Source organism: Rhizomucor pusillus (assembly GCF_041956525.1).
Source record: "Rhizomucor pusillus strain CBS 183.67 unplaced genomic scaffold VTP01scaffold_12, whole genome shotgun sequence".
Taxonomy (NCBI): Eukaryota; Fungi; Mucoromycota; class Mucoromycetes; order Mucorales; family Lichtheimiaceae; genus Rhizomucor; species Rhizomucor pusillus.
Window position 1 is genome coordinate 648,522 of NW_027192154.1, and position 16,843 is coordinate 665,364.

Genomic DNA, 16,843 nt, shown 5'->3' on the forward strand with positions numbered 1-16,843 from the left:
ACGTGATTGAAACGGGTGGGGCATCGCTCTAAAGCCGATGTCCCAAAACTGAAACATGGATCTTTGCAATTCGATGGCCGTGCATGCAACCTGCTGGGGCCTAGGCCTCCCTGTTGTGTCTCTTTTTCTCTTAACTATAAACTTTCGCATGGTACGAATTACATCGGATGAATTGGGAGAATATATCCGTCGATCGCAGCAAAGACGTCGGATGCCGTATCTCTGCGCACTCAACCGAGCCATGGGTTGGCGAATCCTGCCTGAAGGCGTTACAGAGTCTGTAACTTCTGTATACTCGCAGCTTTTTGAAAGAAATGCTAATTCTTTTGCGCTTAGAATGACAAAAGATTTGAGAACGCATTGCATGGAATTGCCTTCTGGAGACGGTTACATTACATCAATGGCTGCGTCCGAGGTATGGAAAGTTTCCTTGCCTGTCTTGCTTATATTCATTATTCTCTACTCTCTTAGCGCAATGGTATTCTGGCCGTAGGTTCGGCGCAGCGAAGAAACAAGGATGAAGACACCTATACGATATACTTTCTTGTAGATCGCATCGCAGCCGCAGACGATTACTCTGTATACCCTCCTCGTTTCGAGGTAAGCGCCCCTGTGCTCGATCGAAAGATCTACTTGAAAGCTTATCGATTGTATGTAGGTTTTGCACGAACAAGTCGTTGATATTCCGGTACATTCGCTAGACTGGTGCGGTTCACATCTGCTAGTCGGCTCCAAAAATGGTATCACTGCTTTATATTCTGTGCACGACGACGATCCCAATGCTTTCCGAGTTGCCAACGTCACACAGTATACTATTCCTTTTAACCGGGTAAGTCAATTGACTTTTATCAAAACAAGGCATAATTCATATCGATGATGAATTGTAGAAAAACTTTGACGTTGCAGTGCCTGGCAAGTTTCCGTTCAACAGCATCGTGAAAGCCGTCGAGTTTGCACCAGACTATTCTTCAGAGCACGTCCACGAGGATTGGCAACCATTGAGTGCCCTCGTGCCGAAATCCGCTGATGCGAAAGACGTCGAAGTATCTAGCCGGTTCTTGAGCACATTTTACAATACGGTCCATGTGTGGGACGCGTTAAGTGAATCGAGTCCTCAAGCGTCGTTCACAGTCAGCAATTCTCTTCAAACATGTGCGAGCTGGTCTCCGCACCAACCGCGTTCGCTGATCGTAACTGGAGGCTGCGACAATTCCCTCCAGATTATTGACACGCGCGCAGACAAGGTCGTTTGGGAAGCGCGCGACGCGCACGCTCGACCTATCCGAGATGTCAAGTTTAATAACTTTATACCGTACTGGGTCGCATCCGCTGGCGAAGACTGTGTCGTCAACATTTTTGATATCAGAGCCATCCACCACGCGCCGGTAGCCAAGATCGATGGCCACAACAGTGTTGTGCAATCGGTGAATGATCTTTGAAAAATGAATAGAGTATCTGAAAATGCTAATTCTGATATACATGTATAGATTGCCTGGTCGAATATGAGACCCGAAAACATAGCAACGGCATCCAGAGACGGTACTATGCGGATGTGGATGCTGACGTCGACAAGCATAGCTGCTGTGGATGCACAGTACAACACTGCAAAGTGGACAAATTATGATACACTGCCGACGAGCCTGAGAGACCAGAGCAAAGTGTATTGGAGTAGAGACAACAGAGAAATGCAAGCTCCGTGGATGCAAGCCGATGAGCATCGCTACTACGACGAGCGCGAGGATCCCTGGGGACACAGCGACGAGCTGGAAGCGACCACCATGCTCTTACCTGGCGCTGTCGGCTTAGGTGAATGGGGCGCATTCGACGAAGGTCCAGTGTACATTGGTGAAGACTTTGAAAAGAGCCGCGGACCGGTTGTATCTGTGAAAATGTCCAAAAGTCGTCTGTCTGAATACTACTGTGCAACACACAGGGGCCAAATTACCGTGCAAGCGTGCCGTTTGGAAAAGCGTGACAATTTGGACTATCAATTCAAGTTTGACAAGGAAACAGATCCAGTGCCGTACGAAATTGAATACAATATCTACGTGCGACAAATCACCCGTGCTCAGAAACTGTTAGCCGAACTCAGGGAAACGGTCTACGAGGATGATCCTGAGAAAGAAGAGCATCGAAAATATACATTAAAGTACTTTGAAGCACGGATGGCAGAGCGTCCAGAGATATCACCTATAGAATGGTCTATTGACTCGATCCCAAACTTGAATGAAAACAAGCGATCGTCTAGGAGACTTTGGAACAAGGATGATTTGTGGAACGCGGCCATCAGCGCGTATCAAAAGGATCTGGACTACTACAGTCGCCGCCTCCCACCTGGCATGAGAACTCGGTATAACTTGCCGCTGGATAGTACGTTGCACGTGCCAAAAGAAGAACTGCCTGTCTCGTCCGAAAGTGTGGCAAATACCCGGATTAGTCTGACAGACCAAACTCCACCTGTCACGCCTGGCATTGAGTCTTTTCAAAGCGCTGAAAGCACAAAGGATGGCGAGCATTTGCTACCGAGTCCGACATCTGGCTCAGCTACAAGCAGCGTGGATATCAGCAGGAGCATGAGCGAACCCTTCGCGACAAAGCATTCACCCAGCAGACCGGGCTCGGACGGGACTCTCAAGCAGAACCGGTTTCTGTCGCGGTCAAAGACCCTCAAGCGGATGTTCTCGCGTAGAAGCAACAACAGCAAGGAGCAAGATACCAACACGGAGCAGCAACAACCTGCTGTAGTGGAGCCTCCGTGGCAACTGAGACGTAGTCAAACAAGTAGACGGAGAAACGCATTGCTAGGGACATGATTGCTGAAAAATAACATCATTGTACTCTATTTCTAAAGTTTTAAGACGGTGCTGTAGAACTAAAGCGACCTGATGCTCTTTTGTATCGTTCCACATCGTTCTCTAATCCAGTGCTTCCGGAAATAGATGGCGGTTTTGAGAGAAAAAATGCGGGTGTCACTTGCTTTTTTTGACGGATGTCACAGAATAAATTGGCGTTCCTTGCCTGATCACTTTGGCGACATATCCGATTTTTTTTTCTGTCCACCATGGTAGTCTGCATGCGGGCGCTGGTTAGGAATCTTCATCCGCACTGTTTATGCAAAATAATGGTTTGACGGAATGACGATCCTCCACGCATCGCATCCTAAAAATAAAGTTGAATTGGAGAGGACAATTTTCACGACGATGTTTGGGTTCAGAAGCGACGTTAAGGAACATGAAGCATTGTTGTTCGGTGCCTTATTATTCTTACACAGAGTGCCTGAGCAAACATTGCTAGGATACTGAAACTATGTAGAAAATTCAAACCATTTTGCCCATCTAACAGGAAAGATCGTCTTTCCTGTTAAGCGCCCGGTCGCGCCCATGAGAAAAAAGGAATTTTAAGCGAAATTAATGCGTTTATGCAAGTTTATCCTCCAATCGTATTGCTCCTCACAGAAAAAATTTTTCAACGAGGTTTACCACGAAGAAGTCCACTTTACGTTTGAGTTTTATATGTTGACGTGTTACTTTGATGCGAAATTCTGTTTCTGCGGGTTCCAAGCTTTCTGTACGTACTCGTCCCGTATCTGTTCGATGATTATGCGCCGAGTTCTTGGTGAGGCGCCGCCAGTCAATTCAAACGCCGCAGGAAATCCGGAAATTTATAAAAAGTGGCAGCTTCCCCCCGTGGAGGATTTTCTCTTTGTCTTCCCCGTCAACTGTTTGCAAGTGAGGGTTCTTAATCGGTCTGGTGCCTCCCCAGGGATGATTAAGCTGATGCTGCTTTTGGCGCTTTAGACCTATCACTCTTTTTGCTGTAGCAGATTAAGTTCGCTGTGGGGCATAACAGCATAAGGGCCAATTTTTGACCTTTTTTCTCTATGTTGACCGAAAGGCCTTCATCACGAAAGGATGTTGTCGCTATGAAAGGCGCTTCATCCTAACAAACGAGAATGAAATTGTGGTGATGCGGGATGTGACCTTTTCTATTGTCCCTTTTTCTAGTGTTGTTGTCTTTTTTTTAAACGTTAGGGCCTCTGTCTACAGTTTTTGGCATGTCCTTATTATCCACATAGAAACAAATAATGAAAATGAAAATATTATGGACTCTAGTGAGTCCTCAACAATGCAGTCTTGCAATTTAGCTGTAGCGAAATGTCGTCTTGTTATTCATGTCAATCTTGATCCTTGTACGTTATTAGTCTAGTTTGTTACAAGTAAAACTTTACGTTGTCTCGTTCCTTTAATCTTTTTGACCTTGCAATGCTGTGAACGATTATCATTGCTTGCTCAGGCCTCGTTGCGAAAAACTACGCGATGATATTGTGCAAGGAGTCTTGGCAAAGTTCTCTTCGAGTTTATCTGCGCTTGTAGGCTGATGGGCTGCTGCTTGTTAGGAGAAGTACTGGAGCCGACATCAAATTCTACGCTATTCATCGTCGGCGCAGGTTACTCGAAAAAGGGGTACTTTGACAACCACGTATGAAAAAACGGCAGAGCAGCTCTTTCTATATAACGGCTGTGGAAACAAGCAGCGATGTTGGTATCCTTTGAGGCGACGAAAACAAATCTATACCAGCATTTCTCTTACTCACAATTTGACTATGTTTGTGAAATACACCTTTATCGTAGATGCGCTCCAATATCGATTCTCTATATATCATTGCTCTGCGTGCAATAATCCACGCTGATAAAACGGCAACAATAAGAGGGGGAGGTACACGAAGGGAAAAGAAAGACACACCCGAAGAGCAGAAACCATTCAAACTGGCTGATCTCTGGCGACAGGCCTCATTTGCGAGCATAAGCAAATTGTAATACTAGTGAAAGATCGGCTAGATTTACAACAGCAATAGTTCAAAAAGATAACAGAGAGAAATCAGTCAAGTTGTTCTGCCAGATCCCAAAATGTTGTATGTTACATGGTTATTCAGAGTCGGGGCATGCGGGGCATGTATTCATGCTGGAAAAAAAGAACAAACCGTTGCGCCTCTCTACCTCTTTCTTCCTTTGCTAAACATATATATGCCAAGTACAAAGTTCTGGCTGGCGCTGGCGGCAGGTATAGCTTACGGCGGTTTAGTCCAAGTTTACTTTACCACCACACTCGAAACCTTTGGACACGAGCTTCATGCTCTTTGCCACCCGGACGCAGCGACGGCTCTGTTCGGCTGGGCACCGCTCGACAGCATCATTTGCTACTACGTGCAAGTGTTCAAGTACGCGCTCCAAGATCCGCTCGGCAGCGATGTCACCTACGTGCTACTCGGCTTCTTTGGCACCATCCTCGCATTCTGGTTGATGGAAGGTGCTCGGCGCGACGCCAACCGGGCATTGACGTTCGCTCCATTGTTTTCCTTGCTGGCAAATGCGGTCGGCATCTCGGTCATATTTCCAGCCGTTTGGATGCCCGTGTATTACTACAGCAACAATAGTGGTAAGGATACGTACATTCGACCTGCAAAGGCAAACGGCGTGCTTTTCGCCATGTTGGCAGGCTACGTGATACCAACAGTGTACATGTGTATCGGACTCGAACCGAAAACTCGAACCGAAGAACTTGTCATTGCTCTCTGGCAGTTTGCACCGCTCCTGTTCACGCCTTTGCTTACACTTGCCACCTCTTCGCTAAAGTGCTTGGAGGATCCAGACGATCCGCGCATGACGGAGGATGCCCGCCTTCGCATCCGCGTCGGTGACAGTCGCTCAGCCGTCGAACGTGCCTATGTATTCCTCGGCGTTCTCAATGTCATTGTGTACTATGCCACGTATGTGCGAGCAAAAGTGCAGGATTTGCTGTCGATAGAGGCTTTCGTAGAGTTGGCAATGGCTGCCAGCTCAGAGCGATCCATCGGCAACACTGGCGAATTCTTCCGGCAGACGATGGCATCCCATATCATGCTCGTTGATCTCGCTGCATTCTTTATATACTGCGTATTCTTTGCATTGCTAGAAGATGGCATCAAGGGCGCGATATTGCTGTTGCTAGGCTCTGCAGCGGTTGGTCCAGGAGCAGCCTTTGCATTCTACGCAGTTTACCGGGAGGGACGTATCCAGGATCTGAAAAGGATAGACAAGAAGAAGAACTGAACCTTCAATGTATTCAACATTCCTTGAACTTGTACAAATATAAAGCTATATTGTAGTAAAGTAAAGCAAAAATAAATTATTGTTGTCACAGCAGATATTTGTAGTGCATTTTGCCTTGATCGTTGCTATCCATCTTATCGTTTAAAGATTTGAGTTTTAGTTTGAGCACAAGTGCACAAATGGCAGCAAGAAGCATTGCGCCACCGTTGATCATATTGGACCCAACGTAGCGAGGAGCATCCGATGTCCAGCCAGAGTAGAGCGCAAACGTACAGACAAGAGCGCCAAAGTTAGCAACAGATGAGACGATACCTGTCGCCGAGGCAACAGCAACAGCATCCTTTTTAGAGTTCGCAGTCCACGCCATGCTCTATTTTCAAATATATCAACTACAAACTCACATTCCCCCGCAATAAAGGACTACTTACCAAAGGAACTGTAGGATATGTGCCTCCAGCAACGACCAAGAGTCCAAAATATCGGACGCCCACGGGTCCAGCGAAGCTGAGGATAGCGAATCCAGCAAAGGATGCGACTGAACATCCAATGATAAACCATCCGCGGTTGCGCAAATGGTCGCTCAGCCTGGTGAGAATGTAGACCATGATGCCGCCAAAGACATACGGCGGGATACTCATCAAACTGACTTGGATCGAATTGTAGGTGCCTATTTCCTGCACGATCTTTGGTAAAAAGTACCCGAGCGACGTAGCTGCCATGACCGGTGTGAAATAGAGCACGCAAAAGAGCCATGTCTTGTAATCCAAAAGCTGCGCCTTGACCTCGACCAAGTCGCTCCTTGAGATGGCAAACCTCTTTTTGCTGCTTTGCTGTCCACTTTGTTGATCGTCTGCAACCGGTTCTTGGTCAGGCGCTAACCTCTGTCGAATAAGCAAGAACTGCTCTTCGGTGAGAAACCGTTTGCTCGTCTCGGGCTTGGATGGTAGGTAAAACAACGTGGCAATGCCGAATAGAATGGAAATAATGCCAGATATCAGAAACAGCCTTTTGAAAAAAGGTTAGATGGTCTGGTTCGATAATTTGTTACGTTTGTAATAAGACTTACCATTGCCAACCGTACAAACCACCGCGGGTATCTATAAGCTGAATTCCAGCAGAGATCAATCCTCCAAACGCACCTTGACATAAAACTCTGTAAGTCCTATCTGATCGATATAGCATTTTAAAGCAATTTTCTTACCGGATGCTGGACCAGCCAAATAAGTCACGCCGATGCGAGAAGATATTTCGTTGGGTTTATACCACAACGTCGTGTAGTATGCTGTTTTTCCCATGTTTTACGTTTAATACTCGACATCTCGCTTATCTTTCTTTGGTCATCCTTACTTATTCCTGATACATGTATGTGAATAAGAGAACGATGTAACAATAAATGATATTACAAACCTGGCCAAAAGCCTGCTTCAAAGACTCCCTGATTTCGAGTCGTTAGTTTCCATCAGATCCAAATGCTACGTTGATATTTGTGATTTTTACCAGCAGAAAGCGAAGCAAGTAGAAATGCCACGGCTGCGAGATGGCAGCCATGCATCCAGTGACGATACTCCATGTAATCATGATACGTGCGATCCAATATGCAGGGTTCACGTTGGCCATGACCAGGTTTGACGGGACCTCAAAGGCCTAACGAATGGATCTATGTAAGTTTGCGTTGAAGAGACGAGAGGATAAAGTATATATGAAAATGCATACAATGTAAGCAACGTAGAAAAGACCTAATCCAATATTGTTTTCTCGAGCCGTGAGTCCTGCAGTGGACGCGAGGTCGTGCCCTGCCTGCTTGTTCATTGTCATTGCATAGCCGACATTGGCGCGATCCTCGACGCTCAAAAAGTAGAGAATGAAAATCCAGGGCACGATCCTCCAGTCGAGTTTTTTTAGCAGTGCCTTCTCCTCAGCTGTAACAGCGTTGGAGGACGAGGCGAGCGAGTCTGATGCATCGTAGTTCTCTGATGGTGTCCTTGACCGTCGCACTGTGCCGTTGCTGGACTTTGAGCGCGAGCGAGTCATGGTCGTTGCCGCCATGATTGGAAGAGATAGAGATAGAGAGATAGAGAGATAGAGAGATAGATAGAGTAAAATTGGCAAAGAAAAACCTTCGTCTAGTTGTTCCAAGATGATGATATATTATTTTTTTTTTGCAAAGAACAAGATGTCTAGCAGAGCAAATCATGGGGAAGAGAATATGATACAAAAATATATTTTGGAGATACAATATGTAAAATGATAAGAAAATTAGTAGACTTCGAGGATGTACTTCTCCTTCTCCTTCCATTCTTCAATAAGGTTGCTAGCCTTCTTTTCATCGATACCGCCATAGTGCTTCAAGCCATAGACAACAGCGTCCTTGACATCAGGAACAGGCCAGGTAGGACCGCAGAGGTAGAAATGGCCGTTCTTGTTGACTAGCAACTCGTGCAACAACTCGGCGTCTTCCTTCATCTTGTGCTGGATATACACCTTCTCTTTTTGATCACGAGAGAAAGCAAGACCCATGTGCGTCAAGAGACCATCGGCGTGGTAAGCTTCGAGTTCTTCACCATACAAGTATTCCATACGTCGGTTGCGAGAGCCAAAGTACAAGACCATGGGACCGACCTCCTTGCCTGCGGCCTTGGCCATAGCACGTTCCTGGATGAATGCACGGAAAGGAGCCATACCAGTACCGAGACCAGCCATGATAACGGGTTGGGTGTCCAAGGGAGGAAGCTTCATGACCGAGGGCTTGATGGAAACAGTGACTTCTGCGCCGACAGGCAAGTTGGCAAGGTAACGTGTGCACTGACCATAACGCTTCTTGCCGGAAGAGGTAGTCCAGTCAACAGCGACGACGAGCAAGTGGACCTGGTTGGGAAACATGCGCTGGGACGAGGCAATGGAGTAGTGACGAGGCTTGATAGGCGTGATCATGTTGACCAAAGCTTCGACGGGAGGTTTGGCAGAAGTGAACTCGCGCAACAAGTCGTCGTAGGTGACGGTATCGTCAACACGCTTCTTGTATTCCTCCTTACCCTCAGACGATACCAAGAACAAAAGCTGCTCCTTCTCCTTGGGATCAGTGGCATAGTTAGCGAGTGCTTCGTAGAACTTCTTGGAGGGACGACCAAAGATATCCAAAGTCTGCGAGAAGAGCTGGAACACGGTGCGAGCTTCCTTCTTTCCGGTTTCGCCGTTCTTGACATAGACGATATCTTCTCCGCGAAGACCGTACCAGTTCAAGAACTCCTTGACATCCTTGTAATCGTTGTGACCATGGACACCGAGGGCATCGCCAAGCTCGTACTTCAAGTTAGAACCGGTGGTATCGAACTCCAAGTGGAACACGTTGCGGTCGTAAGAGGGTGAGGTGAGACGCTTGTTCTCGGCAACTTTAATAACATAGGTCTTTTCATGCAAGTCAGGTCGAACGGCTTGCTCGGTAGCGTAGGCTTCCTTGAACATGACTTGCCAGGCTGCCTTGTGCCATTTCGTGACTTGAGCAGTTTCCTGCTCGCCTTCTTCAACAACAGTTGCTGCATCAGCATCTTCTTCAACTTCGTTGAGACCGACTGCGCGTGCAACTGGTTGAGTGGGAAGAACATTGTCGCTAACTTCCAAAATAGTCCATGGTGGCAAGAGCTCAATGCGTACAAGTTGCTTGGATACAGCGTCGACAATGTTGTTAACGAGTGAAGAGAGTTCCAGCTTGTTGCCTTGGTCGTCGACGATTCTGTCGAGCTCGTAGTAGAGCTGAGACAAGCGAGTAGCCTCAGCCAAAGGCTGGGTGAGCAGCAAGAAGGCGGCTTCCCAGACAACATGGCTCGACTTGCGAGACAGACCGAGGCTTTCGGCAATGCGTGCAGCATCCAGAGCGTACAATTGGATATCGAGCTTTGTAAGGGCGAGCTTGAATTCGTTTGTCAAGTGAGCCTCGATTTCATCACCGTGCTTCCATGGACCGTGAACGAGCACAATGGCCTTGTTGTCGGCAAGAGCGAGGATATCATATTCCTTGTGAAGATTAATGTTGTGGAGACCGACAAATTTGGCCTTTGCAGAGACTGGCTTGTTGCTCTGGACAACGCGGCTAAATGTCACAGTACCGCCGACGCGGTAAGCATCGCGAGCAACCTGAACGCTGATATCCTTGCTGAGATCCTGCTGGTGCACCAAATGAGCAGCGTGCAGAGCAGCGTCAGTGGTTCCATCCTGTTCAACGTCCCAGAAGATGGCGTTCCAGACATCTTGCTTGAACTGTTCCTCGGGAATAACAGCAAAGTCCACGGATGACAAGTCGACAAAGTTGGCTTGCTGTGCCTTGGCGACAAGAGTAGGAATATGGCTGGCGGTGATGTGGGAGAAGCTGCTGGCCTGAGCAGTGACGAGAGACAATTGCTTTTGATGACCAAAGCGGACAGCTGCGGCTATATCCAAGAAAAGAGGACCGTTGAAAGCAAATAGACCGTCGGCTTGTTCGAGAACAATGATGCGAGAAGCAGAGGCAGGCAATTGAGCGAGGAATTTGGACTCGTTCCAAGGACGGAAAAGACGGGCGATCAAAAGAGCAACGCCAGAGTTCTTGAGCACAGCCTCCTCAATGTTGGAGACACCGGCGCCCAACGATACCAAGACAGTAGAAGCATCCTTGGCACCAACGTACTCGAAGGGCTTGTATCCGAATTGACCCAAGACTTGTTCGGCAACAGCGTAAGCATCACCGGCAACAGCGGGAGTCTTGATACCGGCCAAGTGCGCGTAGGAGAGGATCTTGGTCTTTTGGATATCAATGGAAGCACCGTCAAAGTAGTGGATCACAGGCAAGCCAGCAGCCTTGGCGAGAATGTGAGCGGCGATGGCGATATCGTGAGCTTCTTGGACAGTGCTAGACGAAAGCAAGATGGCACCCGAGTTTCGGGCGGCCAAGACTGCTTCGACCTGGGAGTGTGCGACCAAATCTTGGTCGACAGCGTAAGCGCTAACGTGGAAGACAACAGGCTGGCGAGCGAGAGCGAGAGCATGGATGTTGGGAATCATTGACAAGAGAGCTTGGGAGCTAGTCAAGACGGTAGCGCTCTTGGTGTTGTTTGCAATAGCGCCCTGAACAGCCTGGAGTGCACCGGCGCGAGTCTCCATCTCTACGACCTTGACAAGGTCACCATGGCAGTTGCGGACAGTCGATTGCCAGTCAGCGAGCTGCTTGCCCAAGTATTCGTTGATGTTGCCGGGGTATACAAAGACTAGATCGCTGAGAGCATAGGCAATGTATTCGATGGCATGGTTGGCGTCGAGCAAGCACACATCGGTTGATGAAAATAGGACTTGCAATGCATTTTTAACTCGAGATTGAAGGCGCAGAGTGGTTTCTTCATCAACAATGGTTGTCTGGCTGCCAGCTGTCGATGCAGCATCCTCTTGCTGCTGCTGTTTGATCTCTGCAGTGACAGTTTCAACGAGTTCCCGAGATAACTCTGCTTGTTTGCCGGATAGATCGTTCTTTGAGAGTGCCTTGCTCTTGATGAGCGCAGCCAAGAGTGCTGTCGAGGCAAACATGAAGGTAGGTAGAGAGTGGAAAGAAAGAGAGACAAAAGAAATCCGTCGTCGGATACTTCATCGATGGAATATATCCGCTTATACTTTCTCTTCTTCCACTTCATTGGCAAGCACGCAATTCTTTGCTGAGATCAACCATTCAGAACTTACGAAAATTGCGCCATCGGAACTTCAGAATACAAAAAAAAAGTTCATCTTGATCTTCGCTTGACACATTTGTTTCTCCGACCACCTATTAATCGGTTTGCCATTGGTGATATTCATCGCATTGTCATCAAGGCACGAATAACGTTTACTTTTGCGTTTATACCCTATACATGGGAATAGATTTTTTTACAGATAATCAACCGAGAATTTAACGAATATCTATATATGTTGCTTGTATCATCGATGCATAGGATGTGGTAACGATATTGGATGATGCTGCGTGAAGATTTATGCGCGAATGAGTAATCGGAGGAGGACGACAAGTACGCAGTGGCCATGATCGACGCTGCTGTGGTTCTGACCGGCACAGTTGTGTATGAGTATGTATGGATGAGTGTCGATATAAAGAGTATATGGTTAGCGCCGTTGTCCATCTTTTTTATACATAATAAACAGTTTTTATTTTCCTGGCAATTTGCAATGAAGAGGAAGATATTTGCACTCATGCTAAGAGTCCTGTCAGCTCCAGTTTGCAGACTTTGACAGTGGATGCATTAGAGATATGGAAGGAATTGGGTTTATTAACAGCGAGCAAGCATTGTGTAACTGAAGAAAATATTTATGCCGCCTGGAACACTATCTGGCGTGGCGCTTCTGACAGGTTTTGCAACGCAAGTATTCTTGGCCGCGAAGGAGACCGACGGAAAATCGTCCAGCTCCCAGCCCCATTGCCTAGCTTGTGCCAGCCAATTTTTGCCACATAAAGCGTGAAATCCCCAACAATTCGTGCCATGGATTATTTCAGAACAACGGCAGTTGAATCATGGAATCATCAAGCGATCGTGAGCCGTTACATTGAGACCGCTAAAGATGCGGACCAAGGCCGTATTCTGTTCGCTATCAAAAAGGACTTGGAGGTTCTGTCACAGGAAAGGACTACGGCGAAAGGCCTAAAGGCGCGCTTAATGCTCGAGCATTGGGCACAAGAAAAGGTCTGACTAACCTGCCTGTGGCGAGACAAGAAGTATCTGAAATTAAGGTACAATATAGGACAAGTTTAAGAAGATGTTTCCAAACAAGCAGCTCAATGAAGACGAAAATCAAGCCCCAGACAACTCTACCAGATCTCAAGTCGCTATCTCGAATCTGAAGATTACAAATAATAACCAAGAGTACGTAAAGAAAAACCTACAAAGTTTACGAAATGCTCATATACAGTTTGACGATAGTGGTTCGAATGTAACGATGAACATTGGGACCTCAACTACAAACAATTATACCGGTCAAGGTAGAGCTTATTGCTGTCTACGCGGTGCAGCGCATGTCTGACTAGATGCATAATAGAACAAATCTCTAATGAAATACTGCGAAAGAGATCCGTAATAAGCGATGCAATGGAAGAAGAAAACGATGGCAGCCAAAAGGTAATGGCTCATAAGGGAGTAACGATTTGTTTATATCTGATAACTTCCAAATTTTACAGAAGCAAAAAGCTGGATACCAGAGTACTGTGGACTCGGATGGTCTGGATGATGAGGCAATCCTTTATATCCCTTTGCAGCATGTTACGACTATTAACTAACCTGTGAATTTGTATAGACAGAATCATTTGTCACGATGGAGAGAACGTTATGGCAAGAATGGCTACTTTTCTTGGATGCTGCGGAAACTGATCAAGACCTGCATCTCTATAGGTGAATATTAATGCTTGCCTGTACTGCATAGATAACTTAGTAACATAGTGCTGAGCGGCATGGCATCATTGTGTGCGGCGAAAATCTCCGGCGAACAGAGGGTATGCCAGAAAAGGTTTACGAAGAAACGGTGAACCGTTTGGAAAAAAGAAGTCCATTTGTCAACTTCTTCTCCGAGGAGCTGACATACGTTGATGGAATCCTTGATGCTGTAAGTACCGATTGTGTGTGTTAGTATTCACGACAAAGCTCTAATATCTCTGCATACTGTAGGCACCCGCCTCCAAGCTTTCCATGGTAAGGAAAATGGTACCAGGTGGCGACCGACATCGCCAAGAAGAGTTTCTATACGATATGTTCTTGACTATGTGAGGATTATTATTCGCGTGCTTATGATAACTACCTGGTTAACGCCCTACATATCAAAGAATACGTGACATCTATATTGCAGAGACAGACTTAGAGTTTAGTGAGTCGGTTCTCAGCTCTGTCATCCTTGATCCATCTATACGTATCACAATCCAAGCTAGCGCAAACCCCAACTGGAAGATACGTTACTTTCCAGCGGAAGTGCAGTTGCGTGCCATGACACAGCAACTCAAGAACAATGGATTCTTCGTAAACGAGCGAAATATTTACAAAGCAGATGGTATCATCACTATCAACGATATTGAAGTATGCATTCTGGAAATATCACATGCCTTAAATCAAGCAAACATTCGCAAATCAAGTTTCGATTTTCATAAAGGATTGTACGGTCTTGTCGCCATGATCAAGACTATTGCTGATACTTACAAATGCGCATCCTTCAGCACCTTTTCCAAGCTGAAGTTATTCTTTATTCACCTGCATGGTAAGTATACTATGTCAACTATGAGAGTGCATTCTGCTCAGCCCTCATAGGGAAACACATACGGTTATGGAGTCTGCGCACCCCCCACCCAGGACTCATGACGATGGTAAGGGAAGACAAGGCGGACGTCCCAGTGTCCTTCCGGGACGATGATAAAGTGATACTGGACTTTTCTCGTTTCTGGTGGAATCTCAAGGTACACTCGAATTAAGCTTTTGATTACAAGCATATATTTAACTTGGTTGCAGATCGAGATGGAAAAATCCATGAAAATCTTAGAAGAAATACAGGAACAGCACCAGAGCAATGGAAAAAAGTATCGTTATACTGCCGTTCCCGATGAAGCAGATTTATCCAAAATTGTCAGGCCGGCTATCATCCGATTGTCAGAGCGCATCCATGCATCGTACTTTGTGGATAATCTACCTCGCAGTTCACCTCCGATGCCAATACCCTGACTACGTTCCCTTTCCCGATGCTCTTCTTTTTTCATTTTTTATAAGCCTCTATCGCTATATGAATGCATACCATCGTTACAAATGATCTGTATATAAATATTATCCGCTGGTGAGATTTTCCTTCGCAAGGTCTACTTGCTCACAAACCTGAGCATTATGCAGTTCGAGTGTTACAAATGGCGACTCTTTATGACTCTTTCTTTATTAAAATGTGAGGTTCCAAAAGCCGAATCTCTATCCACTACATCATCTTATTTACTACAGCTATATGACTTATAGCACAAAGGGAGGCTATCCTTCGCGAGTCATTATCCGGATACAAATACAGACACTTGCTCTTTCATGCATTCATTCTATTGCAAGTATTCAGAAGGCAGTGAATTCAAGAAGCGACGTCTAAATGGACAAAAGTCGGAAGGATATGCGCAACGGAGCGAAGCGTAGGTGAAGGTTTATGAAGACACAGCGAGAAAGAAGGATGACTAAGCCATCGAGAGCAGCTTGCTGCCCGAGAGATGTATACAAAGACCAAACTGTCGGATTGCACAGAGAAAGACAAGGATTGCTGTTCCCTAAAGTCCCATCTTTGAAAAAAGTGGCATAAGATCCAATCTTAAGAATTTACCTTTAGAATAAACAGATCAGCTCGTATGGTAATACCGGCAATAGATCAACTGTAGCCATTTGGAAAGCAGGCAGGCATCCTTGGCTTACTCATGCACGATCCAACGATGGTCTCTGCAACCGGAAGAGCTGTCACGCGGACAGACCTACCCTGAACGCAACAGGGAAGTCCTCTCCACACCCACAGGGCAAAAAGCAGAGGCTGCCTTAATCATTGCAATAGCCGCTTTCAGCCTGAATGTCCAGTCCCCGTAGAAACTAAGGAAGCTGTCACGCAGACAGATAGGGGCCACGCAGGAAGTCCTAACCTTCCACAGACTGTGCGCTCTAGTGCGATCGAGAACAGCTTGCTGCCCGAGAGATGTATACAAAGACCAAACTGTCGGATTGCACAGAGAAAGACAAGATTCGCCATCTGTACCCCCTTTTTTTTGAGAGAAGCAATTGTCCGGGTGCGTCTACTGAAGTAGAACTTACTTTCAAGTCTTCAATATAATTCATTTCATGGATCACTTTGAGTCAAGCGGTGCAATCAGATAGCAGGAAAAAGGGTGTAGAGAGAAGGGCTGCATGCCTAACGCTCATTCCGACATTCTGAGATTTTCAAGGCCCATGAAGCACCATGGCAAATTCCTGCACTGTGACTTTCCGAAGGTATGGAGAGATAATGAAATTTTCTAACTAGAATACAAAACACACCCTCAAAAGCTACATTTAAAGTCACGTATACCACCCGGGATATTAATCGGTTGCCATTGTTGATGGCCAGCGCATTGTCATCAAGGCACGAATTAAAGAAGTCACCGAATAACGTTTACTTCTGCGTTTATACCCTATACATTGGAATAGATTTTTTTACAGAGAATCAACCTACAATCTAACAAGTATTTATATATGTTGCTTGTATCATTGATGCATAGGATGTGATAACGATCTTAGGTGATGCTGCAGTGATGATTTATGCGCGAAATCGGAAGAAGACGACAAGGACGCAGTGGCTATAATCGACGCTTCCTGGGTCTGACCGGCCCAGTTGCATATGCGTACGTATAGATGAGTGTCGATATAAAGAGTGTATGCTTAGCGCCGTTGTACATCTTCTTTTTTTCTTTTATGTGACATAAATAAGCTTCCACGGAAACGGGGTTTGCTCAAGTGTTTCAGGCGATAGAGAACGAGAAGAGCTGCTTTGGCAGCAAAATCAAAAGCAACAGAGTGCAGAGCAGCCTGCTAAAAAGATCTCAGTGCCTGAACTTAACCCTCTCCCTTGGCACAATATATATGCGTCTTGAGAGGAAAAGAATAAGACTTGAGCAAATTTGCCGTCAGGTAAAAAGAAATCGTACATCCTTGTTTGTGATTTGACGATCGGGTTGGATGTACCAGTATTTTTAAAAAGTAATGTCGCAGCCAATGAAATTTATTTCC

The 16,843-nt window shown here is 46.2% G+C and overlaps 6 protein-coding genes across 6 annotated transcripts; 4 read left to right on the forward strand and 2 right to left on the reverse strand.

The window, feature by feature from the left end:
- Positions 1-148: 148 nt before the first annotated feature.
- On the forward strand, positions 149-2,813 carry VTP01DRAFT_2240 (uncharacterized protein; the record flags this gene model as incomplete). The annotated part of the gene is made up of 6 exons (XM_069380680.1): positions 149-276; positions 337-415; positions 472-600; positions 659-829; positions 888-1,424; positions 1,488-2,813. The coding sequence occupies 6 exons, from the start codon at positions 149-151 to the stop codon at positions 2,811-2,813; spliced, it is 2,370 nt and encodes a 789-aa protein (XP_069237743.1).
- Positions 2,814-5,024: 2,211 nt separating this feature from the next.
- Positions 5,025-6,089, forward strand: VTP01DRAFT_2241 (uncharacterized protein; the record flags this gene model as incomplete). Its single annotated transcript, XM_069380681.1, has 1 exon — positions 5,025-6,089. One exon carries the CDS (start codon positions 5,025-5,027, stop codon positions 6,087-6,089), a length of 1,065 nt encoding a protein of 354 aa, XP_069237744.1.
- An 85-nt stretch (positions 6,090-6,174) lies between these two features.
- VTP01DRAFT_2242 (uncharacterized protein) lies at positions 6,175-8,135 on the reverse strand (the record flags this gene model as incomplete). Its single annotated transcript, XM_069380682.1, has 8 exons — positions 6,175-6,459; positions 6,518-7,094; positions 7,156-7,228; positions 7,291-7,371; positions 7,437-7,442; positions 7,497-7,524; positions 7,587-7,733; positions 7,803-8,135. 8 exons carry the CDS (start codon positions 8,133-8,135, stop codon positions 6,175-6,177), a joined length of 1,530 nt encoding a protein of 509 aa, XP_069237745.1.
- A 210-nt stretch (positions 8,136-8,345) lies between these two features.
- Positions 8,346-11,639, reverse strand: VTP01DRAFT_2243 (uncharacterized protein; the record flags this gene model as incomplete). The annotated part of the gene is made up of 1 exon (XM_069380683.1): positions 8,346-11,639. One exon carries the CDS (start codon positions 11,637-11,639, stop codon positions 8,346-8,348), a length of 3,294 nt encoding a protein of 1,097 aa, XP_069237746.1.
- A 938-nt stretch (positions 11,640-12,577) lies between these two features.
- Positions 12,578-14,791, forward strand: VTP01DRAFT_2244 (uncharacterized protein; the record flags this gene model as incomplete). The annotated part of the gene is made up of 11 exons (XM_069380684.1): positions 12,578-12,778; positions 12,837-12,958; positions 13,016-13,074; positions 13,131-13,210; positions 13,270-13,323; positions 13,386-13,480; positions 13,529-13,691; positions 13,754-13,848; positions 13,909-14,333; positions 14,384-14,529; positions 14,582-14,791. 11 exons carry the CDS (start codon positions 12,578-12,580, stop codon positions 14,789-14,791), a joined length of 1,650 nt encoding a protein of 549 aa, XP_069237747.1.
- Positions 14,792-15,133: 342 nt separating this feature from the next.
- VTP01DRAFT_2245 (uncharacterized protein) lies at positions 15,134-15,670 on the forward strand (the record flags this gene model as incomplete). Its single annotated transcript, XM_069380685.1, has 2 exons — positions 15,134-15,231; positions 15,472-15,670. 2 exons carry the CDS (start codon positions 15,134-15,136, stop codon positions 15,668-15,670), a joined length of 297 nt encoding a protein of 98 aa, XP_069237748.1.
- Positions 15,671-16,843: the final 1,173 nt, after the last annotated feature.